The sequence below is a fragment of the Barbus barbus genome (genome assembly GCF_936440315.1).
Source record: "Barbus barbus genome assembly, chromosome: 2".
NCBI classification, from domain to species: Eukaryota; Metazoa; Chordata; class Actinopteri; order Cypriniformes; family Cyprinidae; genus Barbus; species Barbus barbus.
Window position 1 is genome coordinate 27,614,838 of NC_136730.1, and position 15,192 is coordinate 27,630,029.

Below are 15,192 nucleotides of genomic sequence, written 5' to 3' on the forward strand. Positions count from 1 at the left end.
CCCACCACCACCACACGTCAGCCAATATTAGGGAGTTATGATGCTTTTCACTTTAGAATACTGATCCAAGTAATTAGTAGTTCCTTTATAAGGATTTGGTAATACTAGATTCATTACTAGTGGGTTACCATGATCTTCACTTTGGAATAAATTATATATTAATTATAGCTATAATTACAGCCGAATGTCTTAGTATAATTTAACTATAAACAATTAAACTCAATGAGCTATTATATAAAAGTTTGTTAGTTTAAATAAATATTGTGGTCTTTGTGTCATCTATTTAAAATATGTATAACAGAAAGAAAGAAAGAGTTACATATGTACTCCCAAGAGGTAAACAAGACACGGCAGGCAGGTATATCCAAAACAATAAACTTTACTCACAACGATTCAGGCTGGTGTAACACATGTAATAGCGGACAAAGCAAACAGGGGAGAACACAGGCTTTAAAGGCTGAACGTAATCAAGAAAGAACAGAAACAGGTGTGGCGCTAATTAACTAATCATCATGGGGATAAACTAGAATGGTAGACAGAGACATAACTAAACAAAAACAGATCATAACTGATAAATGATAAAGCCCACAATAATTTCTGCAGTCAGTAAAGCTATAGCTAGTTTGTTTTCTGCACATCAACACTCAAGCAACAATAATATTTAATATTTAAAAATACCACTTAAAATAGTATTGACTTTTTTTCTATGGTAAGTGTTATTTGCTCTCAAATTTGAAAAAACAGGTTTAAACTGAAAACCATTATTTTCAGTTAGACCAATGTAAAAATGCATTTAAATAAATGAGTCAGTCAGTCATTTCACATTTTTCAATGTAGGCCCAAAAATACCCTTGACTATCTAGACAAGGACATAAGCACATTGTTCAAGCTATTCTTGTGTGGTTTATTCTTTCTCCTTCACCAAACTCTCCTTGTCTCTTTGCAGTCCCCTGATAGAGTAAACAAAGTTATCTGCCTTAACTTGAAGACAGGAACCTTTGTCCTGAGATAAGGCCATAAACGCAAACAGTCCCAGAGGCAGCGCTGACTTGTCCCATCACTGTGATGCTTCAGACATCCTGGGTTTGCTGTAGAGGGACTGTAGGGAGCAGCCAAGCATCTGGTTAAGAGTTCGAAGAACTGGCATCAGTGACAGCTTATCGTACTGTGACATCTGAACTGCGCTCGGCGCAAAATTGTCGAATGCCAGGAATGACATTATCTGGGTTTCTGCATGCTTTCCCTCTATGCTTGGAGCATCTGATGACATTGTCAGCACAGGTAACCAATCAGCAGCACAGGGACCAAAGACAAAGAAGATATCAGACAGCATCAGCAGCATTTGGATCGATGTCAGAGCCAAATAACTAAACATTAGGTAAATCTGTTTAATTTTTACAGATTAAAAAAACTTATTCATTAAACAGCATTGCCTCTGAGCAACTCTGAATTCTCAAATGCATGGATTATGAAAGTTTTATTACATTCAGAATGAAAACCATGTTTTTGGATGAATTTAATACAAATGCATATTTCTTTTAGTCACTCGGTTCTTTTCTTATGCGGTAATTATTCAGTATAATAGAGCTGCAAAGAGAGTGTGTAATTTAAATTCAGATCAAAACTATCACAATTAGTTTGACCATAAGTCAACTGTTTTATTCCTGTCGCTTTGTCCCAAAAAGCACTGAAAACTAGATACAGCCTGACACTTCAGATTTTCATTTAGATAATAGCTTCCCATCTGGTTGCCGCCACGCCTTCTGTCACTCTCAGTCCTCCCATCCAACCTCCTTATCAATTACAAAGCCACTTTTAAGTCCAAGTTAATAGGATGTCAATGCATTATTGGGTCTGTGGGTGATGTGCTATTGAAGGGAGAGATGGACATTATTGCCCTTGAGCACAATCTGGGAACAAGACAAGATCTGCATCTTAATATAAGATGAGAGGAGATTATTTAAAAGTAGCAGCATGCACTTTTATTCTTTGTGTGTGAGTCAGCATGCTCTATGGGGCTGTGTTTTTGTCATTAATAAATTATGGCATTACCCAAATTAACATTAATTTTGTTTATTTGAGTGTGGAAAGCAGAACATATTTCATTGTATATTTATGTAATATCAGCAGTCATTTGTTGTTTGCAGTGACGTCACTACCTTGTTCATGTTGTATGAGACAAATGTAATGTCCTTATCCAGGGGGCAAAATCTCTTCATCTGTATACTGTAAATTGAAGTAGATGGAAGACAGGATTACTTATTGTGATAACACAACGCAGTACAAGTGATAATTGTAACTTCAAGGCATAGCCAAGTAATGCTGAGTTCATTTTCTTTTTACAACTTGTACAAAGTGAGTATGGGTGGGTGGTGCTGGGTTTAAGTGTTGTAAATGAGCAAAATGTGAACAAAACACCAGTGTCATTTATTTGATAATGAATTTAGTTGTAACAATGTTATGTTTGAAATAAATTAATTTATTTGTAACAATTTACTGATGATCAATTTAATGCATCCATGCTGAAAAGGATTCATTTCTTTCCAAAAAAAAAGTACTGACCCAAAACCTTTGAACGGTAATGTATGATACATATACAGTGGCTATTGAAGAAAAAGATGGGCTGCATGCTACAGTATTGCCATTAAGATTAATGGGAATGCTAACGGATAAGTCCCTGCAGGTATTATGGATTGACCACAATGGTCCAGGAGGATGTCATCTCTACCCACTACTCCCTCTCTGATTGTATAAACCAATAAAAAATTATATCATATCTGTCCCCTCTTTCATGACCAAATGCAATAACTTTCGTCTTCCAGCTACTAATCAATACCGAAAAAGTCGATTGATTAAAATGTATTTAGTCCTCTGAGATATATGATTCATCATATTTTAGACGGAAAGGTTACACAATCAAAAAATGAAAGGCCTTCATTAGGTCTGAGGATGATGGAATGAGAAAATTGATTAATCGCATGGAGGAGGCTTAAGATACTCATTGAATATTTAAAGCAGCATTGACCTGATTCTCACTCTCATTTTTCTCTGAAGTGCCAAAGGACGGGGAACCGAGGGTCATTCGTTTTCATCCTCGCTACAGTAACATTTTGCACAGAAAGGCATATCCTTCTCAGTGCCCTCATGTGAGTATTGTAAAATGCTTTTGAAGTGGAAGTTTAAGGCTGGAAATCCTCACATCATTTGAAATCTAAAGAGACAGGCGGATTAATTGCTTTGTCAGTGACGCTATCACTGGAAACTCTCTCTGTGTGGTTGTGGGTACACAACTCTGAATGTGTGTGTACACACCGCCAACTGACCAGATATGGCACTTGTCGTATAATGCTTGTGACATAATCCCCCTCTCAAAGAGCTGGTGTCCAGCTGTGCGAAAAGAATATGAGTGGGTCTGATGCAAGGGGGTCAGTGGTCGTCTGTCAGCTTTTAATGTGCTGTTAGCAGTGCAGGAGCAGCGGCAGGATACAAGGGACTTATTGTGTCTCTGTTAAAGTAGCCTGTGCTCTAAAAGTGGCTCTCCCATCCTTCCCTCTGGGATTACTTCTCTTAGAGATAAACTCTCTTCATGTCACAACTAAAGGACAAGAAGTTCAGCCTGGCCTTGGGCGAAGAACATGTTCAGGCCCACTTCTGCCAGTCTGGGTTATAAAGATACAGTAATTCAAGCTGCAGCAGCAGTGTGTGTCTTTCAAGTCTGATCACAGTTTATATAAATAATGTGTGCACTAGTATTATCTTTATAGAGTACATATGGGCAGAAGTTGAATTATGCATCAAATAGTTAGTGCCTTTATTCTATAACTTGCCTCTGAATCTATCTCCCTACTTTATTTGGCTGGAAACATTAAAAAGTTTTAATTTATTGCTGTTTCTCTGGAGAATTAAAGATCTACTCGGAACTAGATATCCCCTAGCAAATGTCAAGAGTGATACAGCGGATACAGTATGGAGAACGCCTGAGCCAAACTGCACACTCATAGATTAAAAATGTCAATAGAGTTTATTTTCAGTTGACAGAGAAGGAATTGCAGCCTCAAATAGCTGAGGCTCAATTGCAGGCAAACCGCATCACATTGATCAAAGCTGATGCCGTGGCAACAGCAGGCAGTAAAATCAGACGTACTTACTGGATTTATTAAAATGGGCTGTGAGAACTTGACAAGCTGTAACCCAGTCAGTGTAGATAAACAGGAACATACAAATGGGATTGCTTCAGGAAATGTTCGTCGAAACAGTCTTTTGTAATAACCAGCAGTATGCAAATCCAATCTGTAAATGTGACAGAGCAATGTTTGGGTAGCACCACGGTAGTGAGTGAAAGACAGAATGGAAGAAAGAAGCTTGCTGGAAAATCAGCCCTGCAGTCACATTTACTGTTGCTTGGTGAAATCCAGTCATTTCAAAAGTAATCCACATGATCTGGAGTTTCGCATATGGGCAAAAAAGTTCCTCATGCAGATTTTGCTTGTGTTCAAGCCGATCACACAAATTTACCATGGTGACCAATAGAAAGCTGCTTGGTTTAAAAATAACTGTGAGCAGAGCTTCGTACATTTACATTTACGGTCAAAAGAAAATTGATTGCACTGTTGGAGTAGCTTATGGCCAATTAAAACAGTAGTTCTGGTCCTTGATTAGGACTGGCTCAGCCTCATTCAAAGCTACTGTAAAATACTATAAAAACATGTGCCTTTAACCTCATTACATCATTTTAGTTTAGCCCATGGATATGCATACATAGATGCCTTATTTGTGGCTGTTTCAATGGGCTGCTATACGTAAGCTGTCATTCATATTGGAACAGTTAAAGCCAGCCCATGAATACTCGAGAGCAAGTTGATAGAGGAGGAGAATCTACGTCATTGCGCATTGCGTTCTGGGTAGTCACCGATATGTTTTAGGACACGCTAAGTATTGTACAATGGCAACAAATACAAATCACCAGAGGAAAAAACGCCCTTATTTGTGTCAATATTGTTAAGAGCTGCTTGCACTTGCTTAGAATAAACTGACTAATATTTGAATCCTTGCGTTCATTTGAGCGCTCAGTCGTGTGGCCACATACACACCATGATACACACTCATAGAAGCTATACAGCCATCTTCTATTGTACAACACAGGGCCAAATTGATTTATCTTTTGCAGTTTTTAATAACTAAGTTGCACCGACATATCTACCAGATAAAATAATAAATACAATATAGCTTGATCTCAGCCAGCTCATCGACACATTTTATCATATCACCTAATTTCTTAATGTTTATGCAGCTCTGAAATGACACCAAAAAAAGTTTTATAGAACTTAAATTGAACAAATGCATGATTTCTGACCAAGAGTTGCTGAACAATGAATCAAAGCATTGCTTTATGAACACGGAGAGTGATCGCAATTGAGCTATATATCACACATAACATTTCCAATCCTGTTTTCGTACATTATTCATGACAAGAACACTTACAAATTCAAGTGGTTTGGAAATTATTAATCTGTAATAATACAAATGATGAAGACACATTTTTGTCAAGTTGTTTATTTTCATTGAGCTATCCGTTCACTGTCACCAGTGTGTTGTTTCTAAGCTGAAAAACATAAAATTGCGTTTCATTTCAGACCCGTCTCCACTCCGGTCATGACAGCAGATATGACAGTTCAAAACTCAGCAAGCATTCTCCATTCTAACATGTATAATATACATTTTAACATCTACCTCCACTATTACCCAGTCTCTACTGGAGTGTTGGTGTCCCAAAGTCCCAGAATGCATTGTGTTGCTGACGTCACATTCCCATTCTCTATTGTGTGTCTGTAGTTACATGCATGTTTGAATATCTGCAACAGACTTCAGCAGGTGATTTTGCTGAACTAACAAGAGGAAGCCATTAGCTAACACAACATTAAAAAGTTACCATAGCATAAAAAAATGTAACATTAAGTTAACAAAAAAAAAAAAAAAATCTTACCTAGCTGTGAAAGATTATCCAATTTCTTTGGGGATTTTGATTTTTACAACCAGATGAGGTTGTGCGATGTTGTGGCATCTTGAAAAAAATGAATTGATTTTGAGTGATGACACTTTGACCATTTCAAGATGGCAGACACATTGACACATCTGGAGCTGTTGTGCCATCTACCTATATCAATGGTGTAGTTTATTGTTTGGCCACATTTCTGCTAACATTGCTGAATAATTACTTTTAATTATTATTTGTTATTAATGCAATCTTAAAATGTTGTTGCTGTGTGTTTAAATGATAAAACACTGCTAGGTATACCTTCCAAAGTATTTAAATAAAAACAGGACTTGAGTCTGTGATTTCACTTTATTATTATTATTATTATTATTATTATTACCTGAAGAGACTTATCCATAACAGCAATATGGGCAAATAGTGGCTTACAAACATCAATCATGAAACACGTCTCAACTAAAGTCAGGCTTTGGGTGTGACGTCAGCGGAGTCGGTGGATCAGTTCGGGAGAAGGTCGATCGCAGCTGACAAATATGATGTCCCTTGCTGCCCGTTCGGGGGCTTTTTCCCCGTACCTGCAAGCTACCAATTATGCCGTGGCAGGTCCACTAAAGCCTCTCATACCCGGCGTCGTCATGAAGACTGATAAACTGTTGATGGACACCAAGAAGCCGTTCCTGTGCCGCGAATCCTTGTCGGGTCAGAGCGCTAAGAGCGGCCTCGTCGTGTCCGTCAGCCTCAACGGTGAGTGTCACTGCGGGGTAGAGTCAACGCGACAGCCCCGGTCTCTGAGGCCGTGCAGCGGCGCCCACTCAAGGGCACAATGACCTCTCATATGTTTAATGTGTGTATTGAATAGGTTTAAGGCGTTTGTAGTGTTGTACATAATTAATGCTGAATTATTATTAATTTGAGTTTAGTTTGTACTTTATAACGAAACCGTAGCAATAGCTCACGTGCTAAAGCAGTTAGCATCACCGAGGCCTCGCTAACGTCCTTGCCGAAGCTGTTACCAAACCAGTCTTGCTTTTGAGGAAAATATAACTTTTTTTTTTTTTTTTTTTTTTGCTCTTTCAAAGACCTTTATGATAGGATTACAATAAAATAAATGCCACTATGTGGAATAATTCGCCAGATTGTGTAATGTTTTGGGACAAGGGTGGCTAATTTATGTAAGTTACATAAGAGTTTACATTTAGTGAATTAGAAGTTAAATTTCCTATGGTATGGTATTTTTAGTGGTATTGCAGCATCATTTATTAATGAGCTGGTAAGAGACACCCAGCCAGGCTTTAAGACAGGCTAAGCAGCCCTGTTGTGTAAATAAGACAGTTAAAATTGTCATTAATATGAATTAACATACTACGTAACCTAATGTTTAACAGTTAATTCGCAAGGTGGAAAGTAGCTATTGTCTTCTCTGTACATATAGCAGGGTTCAAAAGTATGAGTTCATATTGAAAATATGTGATTATTTTACAGATGATGTTGTGAATGAATGTCAGTGGTCAAAATGAATTTGTCCAAATATTGAGAAAGCAGGGTGGTTGTAATAATTCCTTTTGTGAGTGATATATAATCCAAACTTGAAATAAGATGCATTATTGTCATGTTTGAGTGTAATATTTACATAGCATTGTATTTCTTAAAATTCAGAAAATCTGCACTCCGAAGAGGAGATTTGGTATTTGGTGAATAATACAAAAAGTGTTATGTTTGCCAAATATTATTTGACATGGTCTGTATTTTGTTCTGTCACTGTTTCATGTGTCAATTTTTATGCAGTGTTTTTATTTATTATTTTTTTTATTTGTTTGTTTGTTTTCTGTAGCTCGCTCTTCAGTGCGTTTCGCCCACACAGACATCAAGATCCCCGATTTCTCTGACTACCGGCGGCCAGAGGTTTTAGACCCAAAGAAGTCCTCACAAGAGAGCGGCGATACCCGACGGGCGTTCTCCTATCTGATCACAGGTTCCACCGCTGTGGTTGGAGTCTATGCAGCCAAGACAGTTGTCACACAGTTCGTCTCCTCCATGAGCGCCTCAGCTGACGTGTTGGCCCTGTCCCAGATTGAAATCAAGCTATCAGACATCCCTGAGGGTAAGAACATGACCTTCAAATGGAGAGGGAAACCCCTGTTTGTCCGGCACAGAACAGAAAAGGAGATTGCAGCTGAGGCTGATGTCAATCTCGCTGAGCTTCGGGACCCCCAGCACGACACAGATCGCGTCCAGAACCCCACCTGGGTCATTGTCATTGGCGTGTGCACCCACCTGGGCTGCGTGCCCATTGCTAACGCTGGTGACTATGGTGGCTATTACTGCCCGTGCCACGGCTCTCATTACGACGCATCTGGTCGCATTAGGAAAGGCCCCGCTCCGCTCAATCTGGAGGTGCCCTACTACGAGTTCCCAGACGATGACACCGTGATTGTAGGATAAAGGACTGTACAGTAATAACTATGATCAACACTGAACATGTGCTTTACTTGTTTGATTTTTGTCCATCTTGTTTCAGACTCATAATTTGCATTGACTTGATGGAAAACAAAGGTTAATTGTGAGTAATAAAGTGTATTTTTTCTGATGGAAACCTTACTCCGCTCCATTTATTCAGTCTCAATATACACATTTCTGTGTGTTTTACTTAATCACATGGGCTGTTTAGTTTTACGCACATTACGTATTGGGTTATATATACAAATAAGATCTCGCTATAGCGCATAAGTGTTGAAGTGATTAAGGCAAAGGGTAAGAGAGGGGTTCAGTTTTTGACTAGCAGAAAGTCAGGTAGGTGATGTTTGCAGGGTGTAGGTGAACAAAAATGTGCAGTATACCTTACACAAGCAATGACACGTTGATTCTGCACTCTTCTGTTGTCATAGTGGTAAATGTGACAACTGTCTGATTGTGGCTACGTTTCAGAGGAATCTGATAAGAACAGCAAATGTGAAATATGGACGTATTAAAAATGTTCTATTCTTAATGGTTTGTGCATAAACAGCTCTAAGATGTGCTTACAGAGTTATGAATTGAATAAAACCTTCACAAATTTTGTTGTCATTGACATTTTTTAATCACTCTTAAAGAGCTGTTCACACAATGTCTGTTTCGGCGAGTAAAAACGAGATGCAGGGCAGTGGAAAGAAAAAAAAAAGATATATGCAAGGTCTATAGAGCCATATATTACCAGAATGTGATGCATCACCTAAAAATGATATAAAATCATGATAAGGATCATGATTTTTAAATAAGAGATTTAAAACCGTTTAACTACACATTAACATTTTCTCCTCTGATGTATCCATGTGGCTTAGTAGCAGTTGAAGGACTGCTAATTCAGAAATGTCGCCTTATGCATTTGTATCTCTTGAGAGAAGCTCTGCAAATGATCCAAAACAGAATTTTATGTTTTGCAGATATATTTGTAGGGAATAAATACATTTTAAATTGCCCAAACACAAATCAGTTTGATTTACTTAGTCTGTGTTCTGTGCAGGTGCGTTTTCAGCAATAAGAATAATAGTTGCAATACCAAGTGGAATAATTACGTCTTTTAAACATGACAGGACAGAAATATAATAGTTGTCCATTAATCAAGATGGATCATGTGGTGCTGGTGGTTCAAAAAGTACATCCACTGTGCCCAGGGGAAAGTACAGAAAATGTGCCAACATAAGCAGTGGCGATTAAGAATGTAAAAATGGCCAACATGTCTGGCATTCTCATATTTCATTGAATAATAACCAGCTATATAGAGATGTTTTCTAGAGGCTAGAGGGATGCATACTTAATTTCCTCCTTTCACTCTGTAAGCTTCACACTTAAGAGATGAACTGAAAAACCACAATGTTCATATGAAGTGAAGGTACTGACTATTTTACTACAATTTATGCTTTAGAAACTGAGTTTCCAGATAAAGTGAATTGCTGTATACTGTAGTAATGTGCTCTTGTGAAGCAACACGATGACAGGTAAACAGTAACGTTCCTCTCATCCAGATATTATTTGAATATATGTTTCAGGGCCATATTACCATATAGAGTAGCTTTTCTCTGTGGTGCATTTCTGTTTGAATGTCTCACAGGTCTGAGAAAGACATTGGACATGTCTGTAGGTTAATAGAGTCAATATGCTCCTTAGCTGAGCTGCACAGAGCTTCAGACGACATTTGAGGTGAAACCGTTAATTCATATTTACGCCACTTGACACAGGCACACAGCATATGCTTTAGTTGGAGCATTTTAACCTAAAAAATTCCAGATTCAGGTTTGCCTTTTATTATTGCAGTACTAATACTGCTTCTAATAGCCAGTCATTTTAAAATGCCGACCTTTTCTCTGAATGTGTCTGGGTTGCTGCGCTGCACATTCATTGATTTCATTTTCTGGCGAGGTCTGGGTATTTTAATACATTTAATGCACTGGATTGCCATCCACTCTGCTTTCCTCTGGAGCATCCACCATTTATGACATGCAACCTGCTCAGTCGTCCTGGAGCCCTCAGCTCTTGCCAGGTCCTGCTGCCAGTAGCTTGGCGTACATTCAGGACTGACTGATAGAATGATGATATCCCAGGGGTTGTCAGGGAACCGTTGTGTATCAGCTGAAAATCACGGAGATCCCTGGCTCCAACATACGTGTTTAGTATCCAAGAGCAATCTCTTTATTGGGCTAATTTCTGGGCAAGAATTCGCTCTGAATGGCAAAATTCTCAAATTCAGCTCAGGAGGGTTCAGCAGTCACTCTGGGCTGGTTGAGATCCCTGTATGAAACACAAACTCAAGTTTTTAATGAGTGTATTTCAGAGACTGAAGTATTGCAACACATATTGTTTATTCAGTCGCTTAATTTTGTATTTTACTCAATTGGATTCCACTAGTTGAAGATGCACATCTGCTTGTACAATTGGACTGCATAATGCACAACTTTCCTGTGGGGACCATACAAATCAGTCCAATGGGAGAATCAGGTGATTCTGTTTTGTTTTGACAAATGACTTGAGATTTAATTCTTAGTGTGGTAACAAAGGCTTGTTTGATTGAAATTAGTTATTTTCTTCTGATGCAACAGAATGAAACGTGACGTGCTGGACAAAGACCAAAATATGGCATTCTGCATTCGTATCACAATGCTGTTGCTATTGATCATTTTTTCATAGTTTGAATTGAGCACCTCGAAGCCTACGGAGGAAGCATGTAATGATTCAGATGCTGCATACGTTATCTTTGAAGAGAGTATGTGACTCTGTGAGGGTGGAAGAAGAAAACCAAGACAATTAGCTTAAAATTCTCTCTGATTTGCTCTCCTATTATCTGATGTGTCACATTAATGTTATAATCCTCCATTTGTCTCAGGGGTGATCAGATTACGATGAAAGATTTATTAGGCTCCCCATAATTCATTTGAACTTGTTTTGCATAACTTAACATAGTAATGAGTTTTTCTTTTCTTTATTAAGAATGGCTGCTAATGGATCTTTTCCTCTAATATCATTCAGTCTGTTTATTAATCTGTTTCATCTTCATGACAGTGTTTTTATTTTTAGTGAACCAAAAGTGTCATAATCACAAGTGATGCTTTTTTTAACCTTATTTTTTTAACCTTATTTCAGAATTATTGTTGCCTAATCGTTCTCTTATTTATTGGCAGAACTTAAATTTTCATGCACATTTTACAATCATTTATCTACCAAAATAGTATGGTTCATGCTCATAAAAAAAGCCTGCGCTTCAATAAAGATAATTTGCCATTATTCATATGCAGTTTTATTTTTATTGATGCTTTTAAGATTAACCCGTAGGGTCTACTAACAGTCATTTTTACAAGCATGTCCTTGTTAAAGGCCATTAAACCAACCATAGCAGTAACTGATTTATCAGTGCATCAAATTTCTTGATATGCATAACTCTCTGATCTCAGTCAAAACATCTGAAATTACCTTCATATAGCCTTGGGGAAAGTTTTTGAATTTAATAAAGCTAACATGGAAGAGAAAAGTGCATTCATAATTTTCTCAGCAGATTGCTCAAAATAAAATTATTCTTACAGAAAAACATTTCTTATTAGATTCAAATATTAAAAAGCCAGATCCATTTGACTTATCTGCAGTGTCTTTTAAACAAGCTGATTCACAGTGAAAGTGGCTGTTCGTTCTGATAGTGAGCTTTAAAAGGCGAGAATGGAGAAACTGAGAAAGATGCACTATTGTCCTCCCCCCTCCCCTTTTTCTATGAGCATGAGAGTGAATAGGTGGAAATGAGACATCACATAGAAATCGTCGTATCATTAGGGGAAATTGATCTCTGCTTTCATACTATGGTGCAGTGTTGCCTGCAGCTGGAGCTTTAAAAGCCCATCTAAAGCATCCTCCACATGTGGCACCACGCGCCGTACCCGCATGTGCACCGAGTGCCAAGAATGGAGCCTAAATGACTCTTCACTCTGGAGCGGAGCTGGGGAGCGAGGTTGACGTGGGGGACTAGAGAATAATAAACTCTAATGAAAGTGTCTCTTTTCTTCCTCCTTGTGTGCCAGGAGCTTTTGTGCTCTCACAAGCAGCGGCTGATCTACGGGTTGGGCTGTGAAGAGCTTCATTAATCCTGTCAATCAACAGCAAACAGCAGCTGAGTCATCCTCCGGGCAAAAGTAGAAAGACAGAAAACAGTGCCTCGGGTCACCCTCCAGGCCACTGCCCTATAGTAAAGTAAAGTAAAGTAAAGTCGTGACGTATTGTCAAGTATGGTGACCCATACTCGAAATTGGTGCTCTGCGTTTAACCCATCCAAGTGCACACACACAGTGAGTAGTGAACAAATGCACACGCACACACACACACACACACACACACACCCGGAGCAGTGGGCAGCCATGCTGCAGCGCCCGGGGAGCAGTTGGGGGTTCGGTGCCTTGCTCAAGGGCACCTCAGTCGTGGTATTAGGGTGGAGAGAGCGCTGTACATTCACTCCCACCACCTACAATTCCTGCCGGCCGGGGACTCGAACCCACAACCTTTCGATTACGAGTCCGACTCTCTAACCATTAGGCCACGACTCCCCCCCCAAGTGGAATACAATGCACTGTAGTGAATGCACAATCACTGTTCGATTACTTCAGTTTCACGTGCTTGTGTGTGTGTGTGTTGATTATTTATATTTATATATATATATATATACATATATATATACACTCACCTAAAGGATTATTAGGAACACCTGTTCAATTTCTCATTAATGCAATTATCTAATCAACCAATCATAGACATAATAGAGATAGACGCCGCATTGGCTGCTGGAAACGAGAAATGCGGCCGCCATCTTGGACCGGGCATACTCTGGAATTGATTAAAAAGCCAATTCCAGCCAATTACACTTTACACTATGTGCACTATGGACACTTACACACACTGCTGCGTGTGCACAATCTCACAAAAGACTCAGCAATATATGTATGTTTACATGCTCATGCACTACAAATCATCCTGCACTGTTCCCCAACCAGCTGCTGACTCAAATGTCTCTCTTTGCACATGTACAGTATATTTGTGAAGCATTCGTATAGTTTGTATAGCATTCGTATAGTTTGTATTTTTTATCATCTATTTTTTAGTTTGTATAGGGTAATATTTATGGGAAGCATTCGTATAGTTGTATTTTTTATCCTTTATTGTTTTAGTTTGTATAGGGTAAATACTTATATATAGTATACTTATAGTTAAATCTGTTAGTAGTGTATAGGTTTATAGTGTTTTTTTTTTACTTCATTGTTGTATGTCTGTATTTATGTAGCACCGTGGTCCTGCGAGACACGACATTTCGTTCCACTGCGTGAGAGAACATGCCTGAACACTGTGTAGGATATTCCTGCTCCAATCGGCGGACCATCGAAAGCAGGGCTCGGGGGATTACTATTCACAAGTAAGATTTAACATTACTATACTATTGGTTGTATTTTGTGAATAGAATATTACCAGAGTTGAGAAGTAGCAAGGATCTTTGATGTTACCGTAACGTTAATGAAACGATGCTAAGCTAATGCCAGTTAACAATGCTATGTTTACTGTTCACCCGGCTATGAAGTGAGACTTGATAAGTCATATTCCGTAACACTGACTTGGATTAAAACTGACACAAGAATGTTATTGTAGAAATGCAACAAATATTACTGGTATAAACATTGGCCAACGGATTTTAATTCGTCTTCACTATCCCGCCGGGGGGACAGTTATCCACCCCAAACATTCTAAATCAGTTGTATGCACCATATTGGTATATGCTATGTTTTTCAATGTACAATCTGTATAGTGCATTATATTGTCAGATTAATCTTACTATGTCAAATTTAATCAAAAATGCCCTCCTCCTTGTGCTTCTACACAAAAGGGTTCATATGCAGTAAGCATTTGATTGTCAGTATGCATTTTGGATAACCAAAAGTCCTATGGGGAGTTTCCATAGGGCATTTTTTTACAAAACGCATGAGCATATCTTGACAAATAATGGTCAAATGGCAAACAAGCTTATTCACAATTTCAGTAACTTTGGTTCATTATCAAAAGATATGCATCAAAATAGGAGTTTTGTTGAAGAGGGGTTCTAAGAAATGTAAAGGAAGAAAATAAGCTTGACCTCCTTTGTGAAATGTTTTTGTGTAGACTATCAAATCTTCCATTTTCATTTTGAAGGTTTCCCAAGGACAACGATGTGATGAAGAAGTGGGAAGTGGCTTTGAGAAGAGAAGGATTCACTGCAAGTGCTTCATCAGTGCTCTGCAAAACAGTCCTTTTTCAGGGTTTTTTTGTGTATGTGTGTGTGTGAGAATGAAATACTCCAAGTAGACTAATGTAATATTCATATAGTGTTTCTTCAACTTATTAAAATACCTTTACCGTCACTATCTGTTTCTGCTTCTCTATCATATTTATAGTGTGTGATTTTGCAAAATTCCTATCATAGCCTACACCTCATATGGTTATGGTTGCGCTTTTGTCCAAAGTGATATAAATACAAAACAATATAATACTTAAATTTAACAGGGAACAGATTGAGATGTTGGTCAGATTATAGCTAATAAGGAGAATAGCAAAAATGAACGTCAATTCAGTCAATAGCATAATGAAATAAACAATGCAAATGAGGGAAAACAGCAATAATAATCAATGTCAATTCAAGCAAAATATAATAACAGCATGGTAAGACTAAG

The 15,192-nt window shown here is 38.3% G+C and overlaps 1 protein-coding gene across 1 annotated transcript; it reads left to right on the forward strand.

Moving 5' to 3' along the window:
- The first annotated feature begins 6,456 nt into the window (after nt 1-6,456).
- Nucleotides 6,457-9,448, forward strand: LOC306880798 (cytochrome b-c1 complex subunit Rieske, mitochondrial-like). Its single transcript, XM_079434566.1, has 2 exons — nt 6,457-6,736; nt 7,824-9,448. Exons 1-2 carry the CDS (start codon nt 6,526-6,528, stop codon nt 8,432-8,434), a joined length of 822 nt encoding a protein of 273 aa, XP_079290692.1. The 5' UTR covers nt 6,457-6,525; the 3' UTR covers nt 8,435-9,448.
- The last annotated feature ends 5,744 nt before the right edge of the window (nt 9,449-15,192 follow it).

Coding starts and splice junctions, on each gene's coding strand:
- LOC306880798 (XM_079434566.1), top strand. CDS start 6,526: ATGATGTCCCTTGCTGCCCGTTCGGGGGCTTTTTCCCCGTACCTGCAA. Junction 6,737..7,823: donor CGTGTCCGTCAGCCTCAACG/GTGAGTGTCACT, acceptor TGTTTTCTGTAG/CTCGCTCTTCAGTGCGTTTC.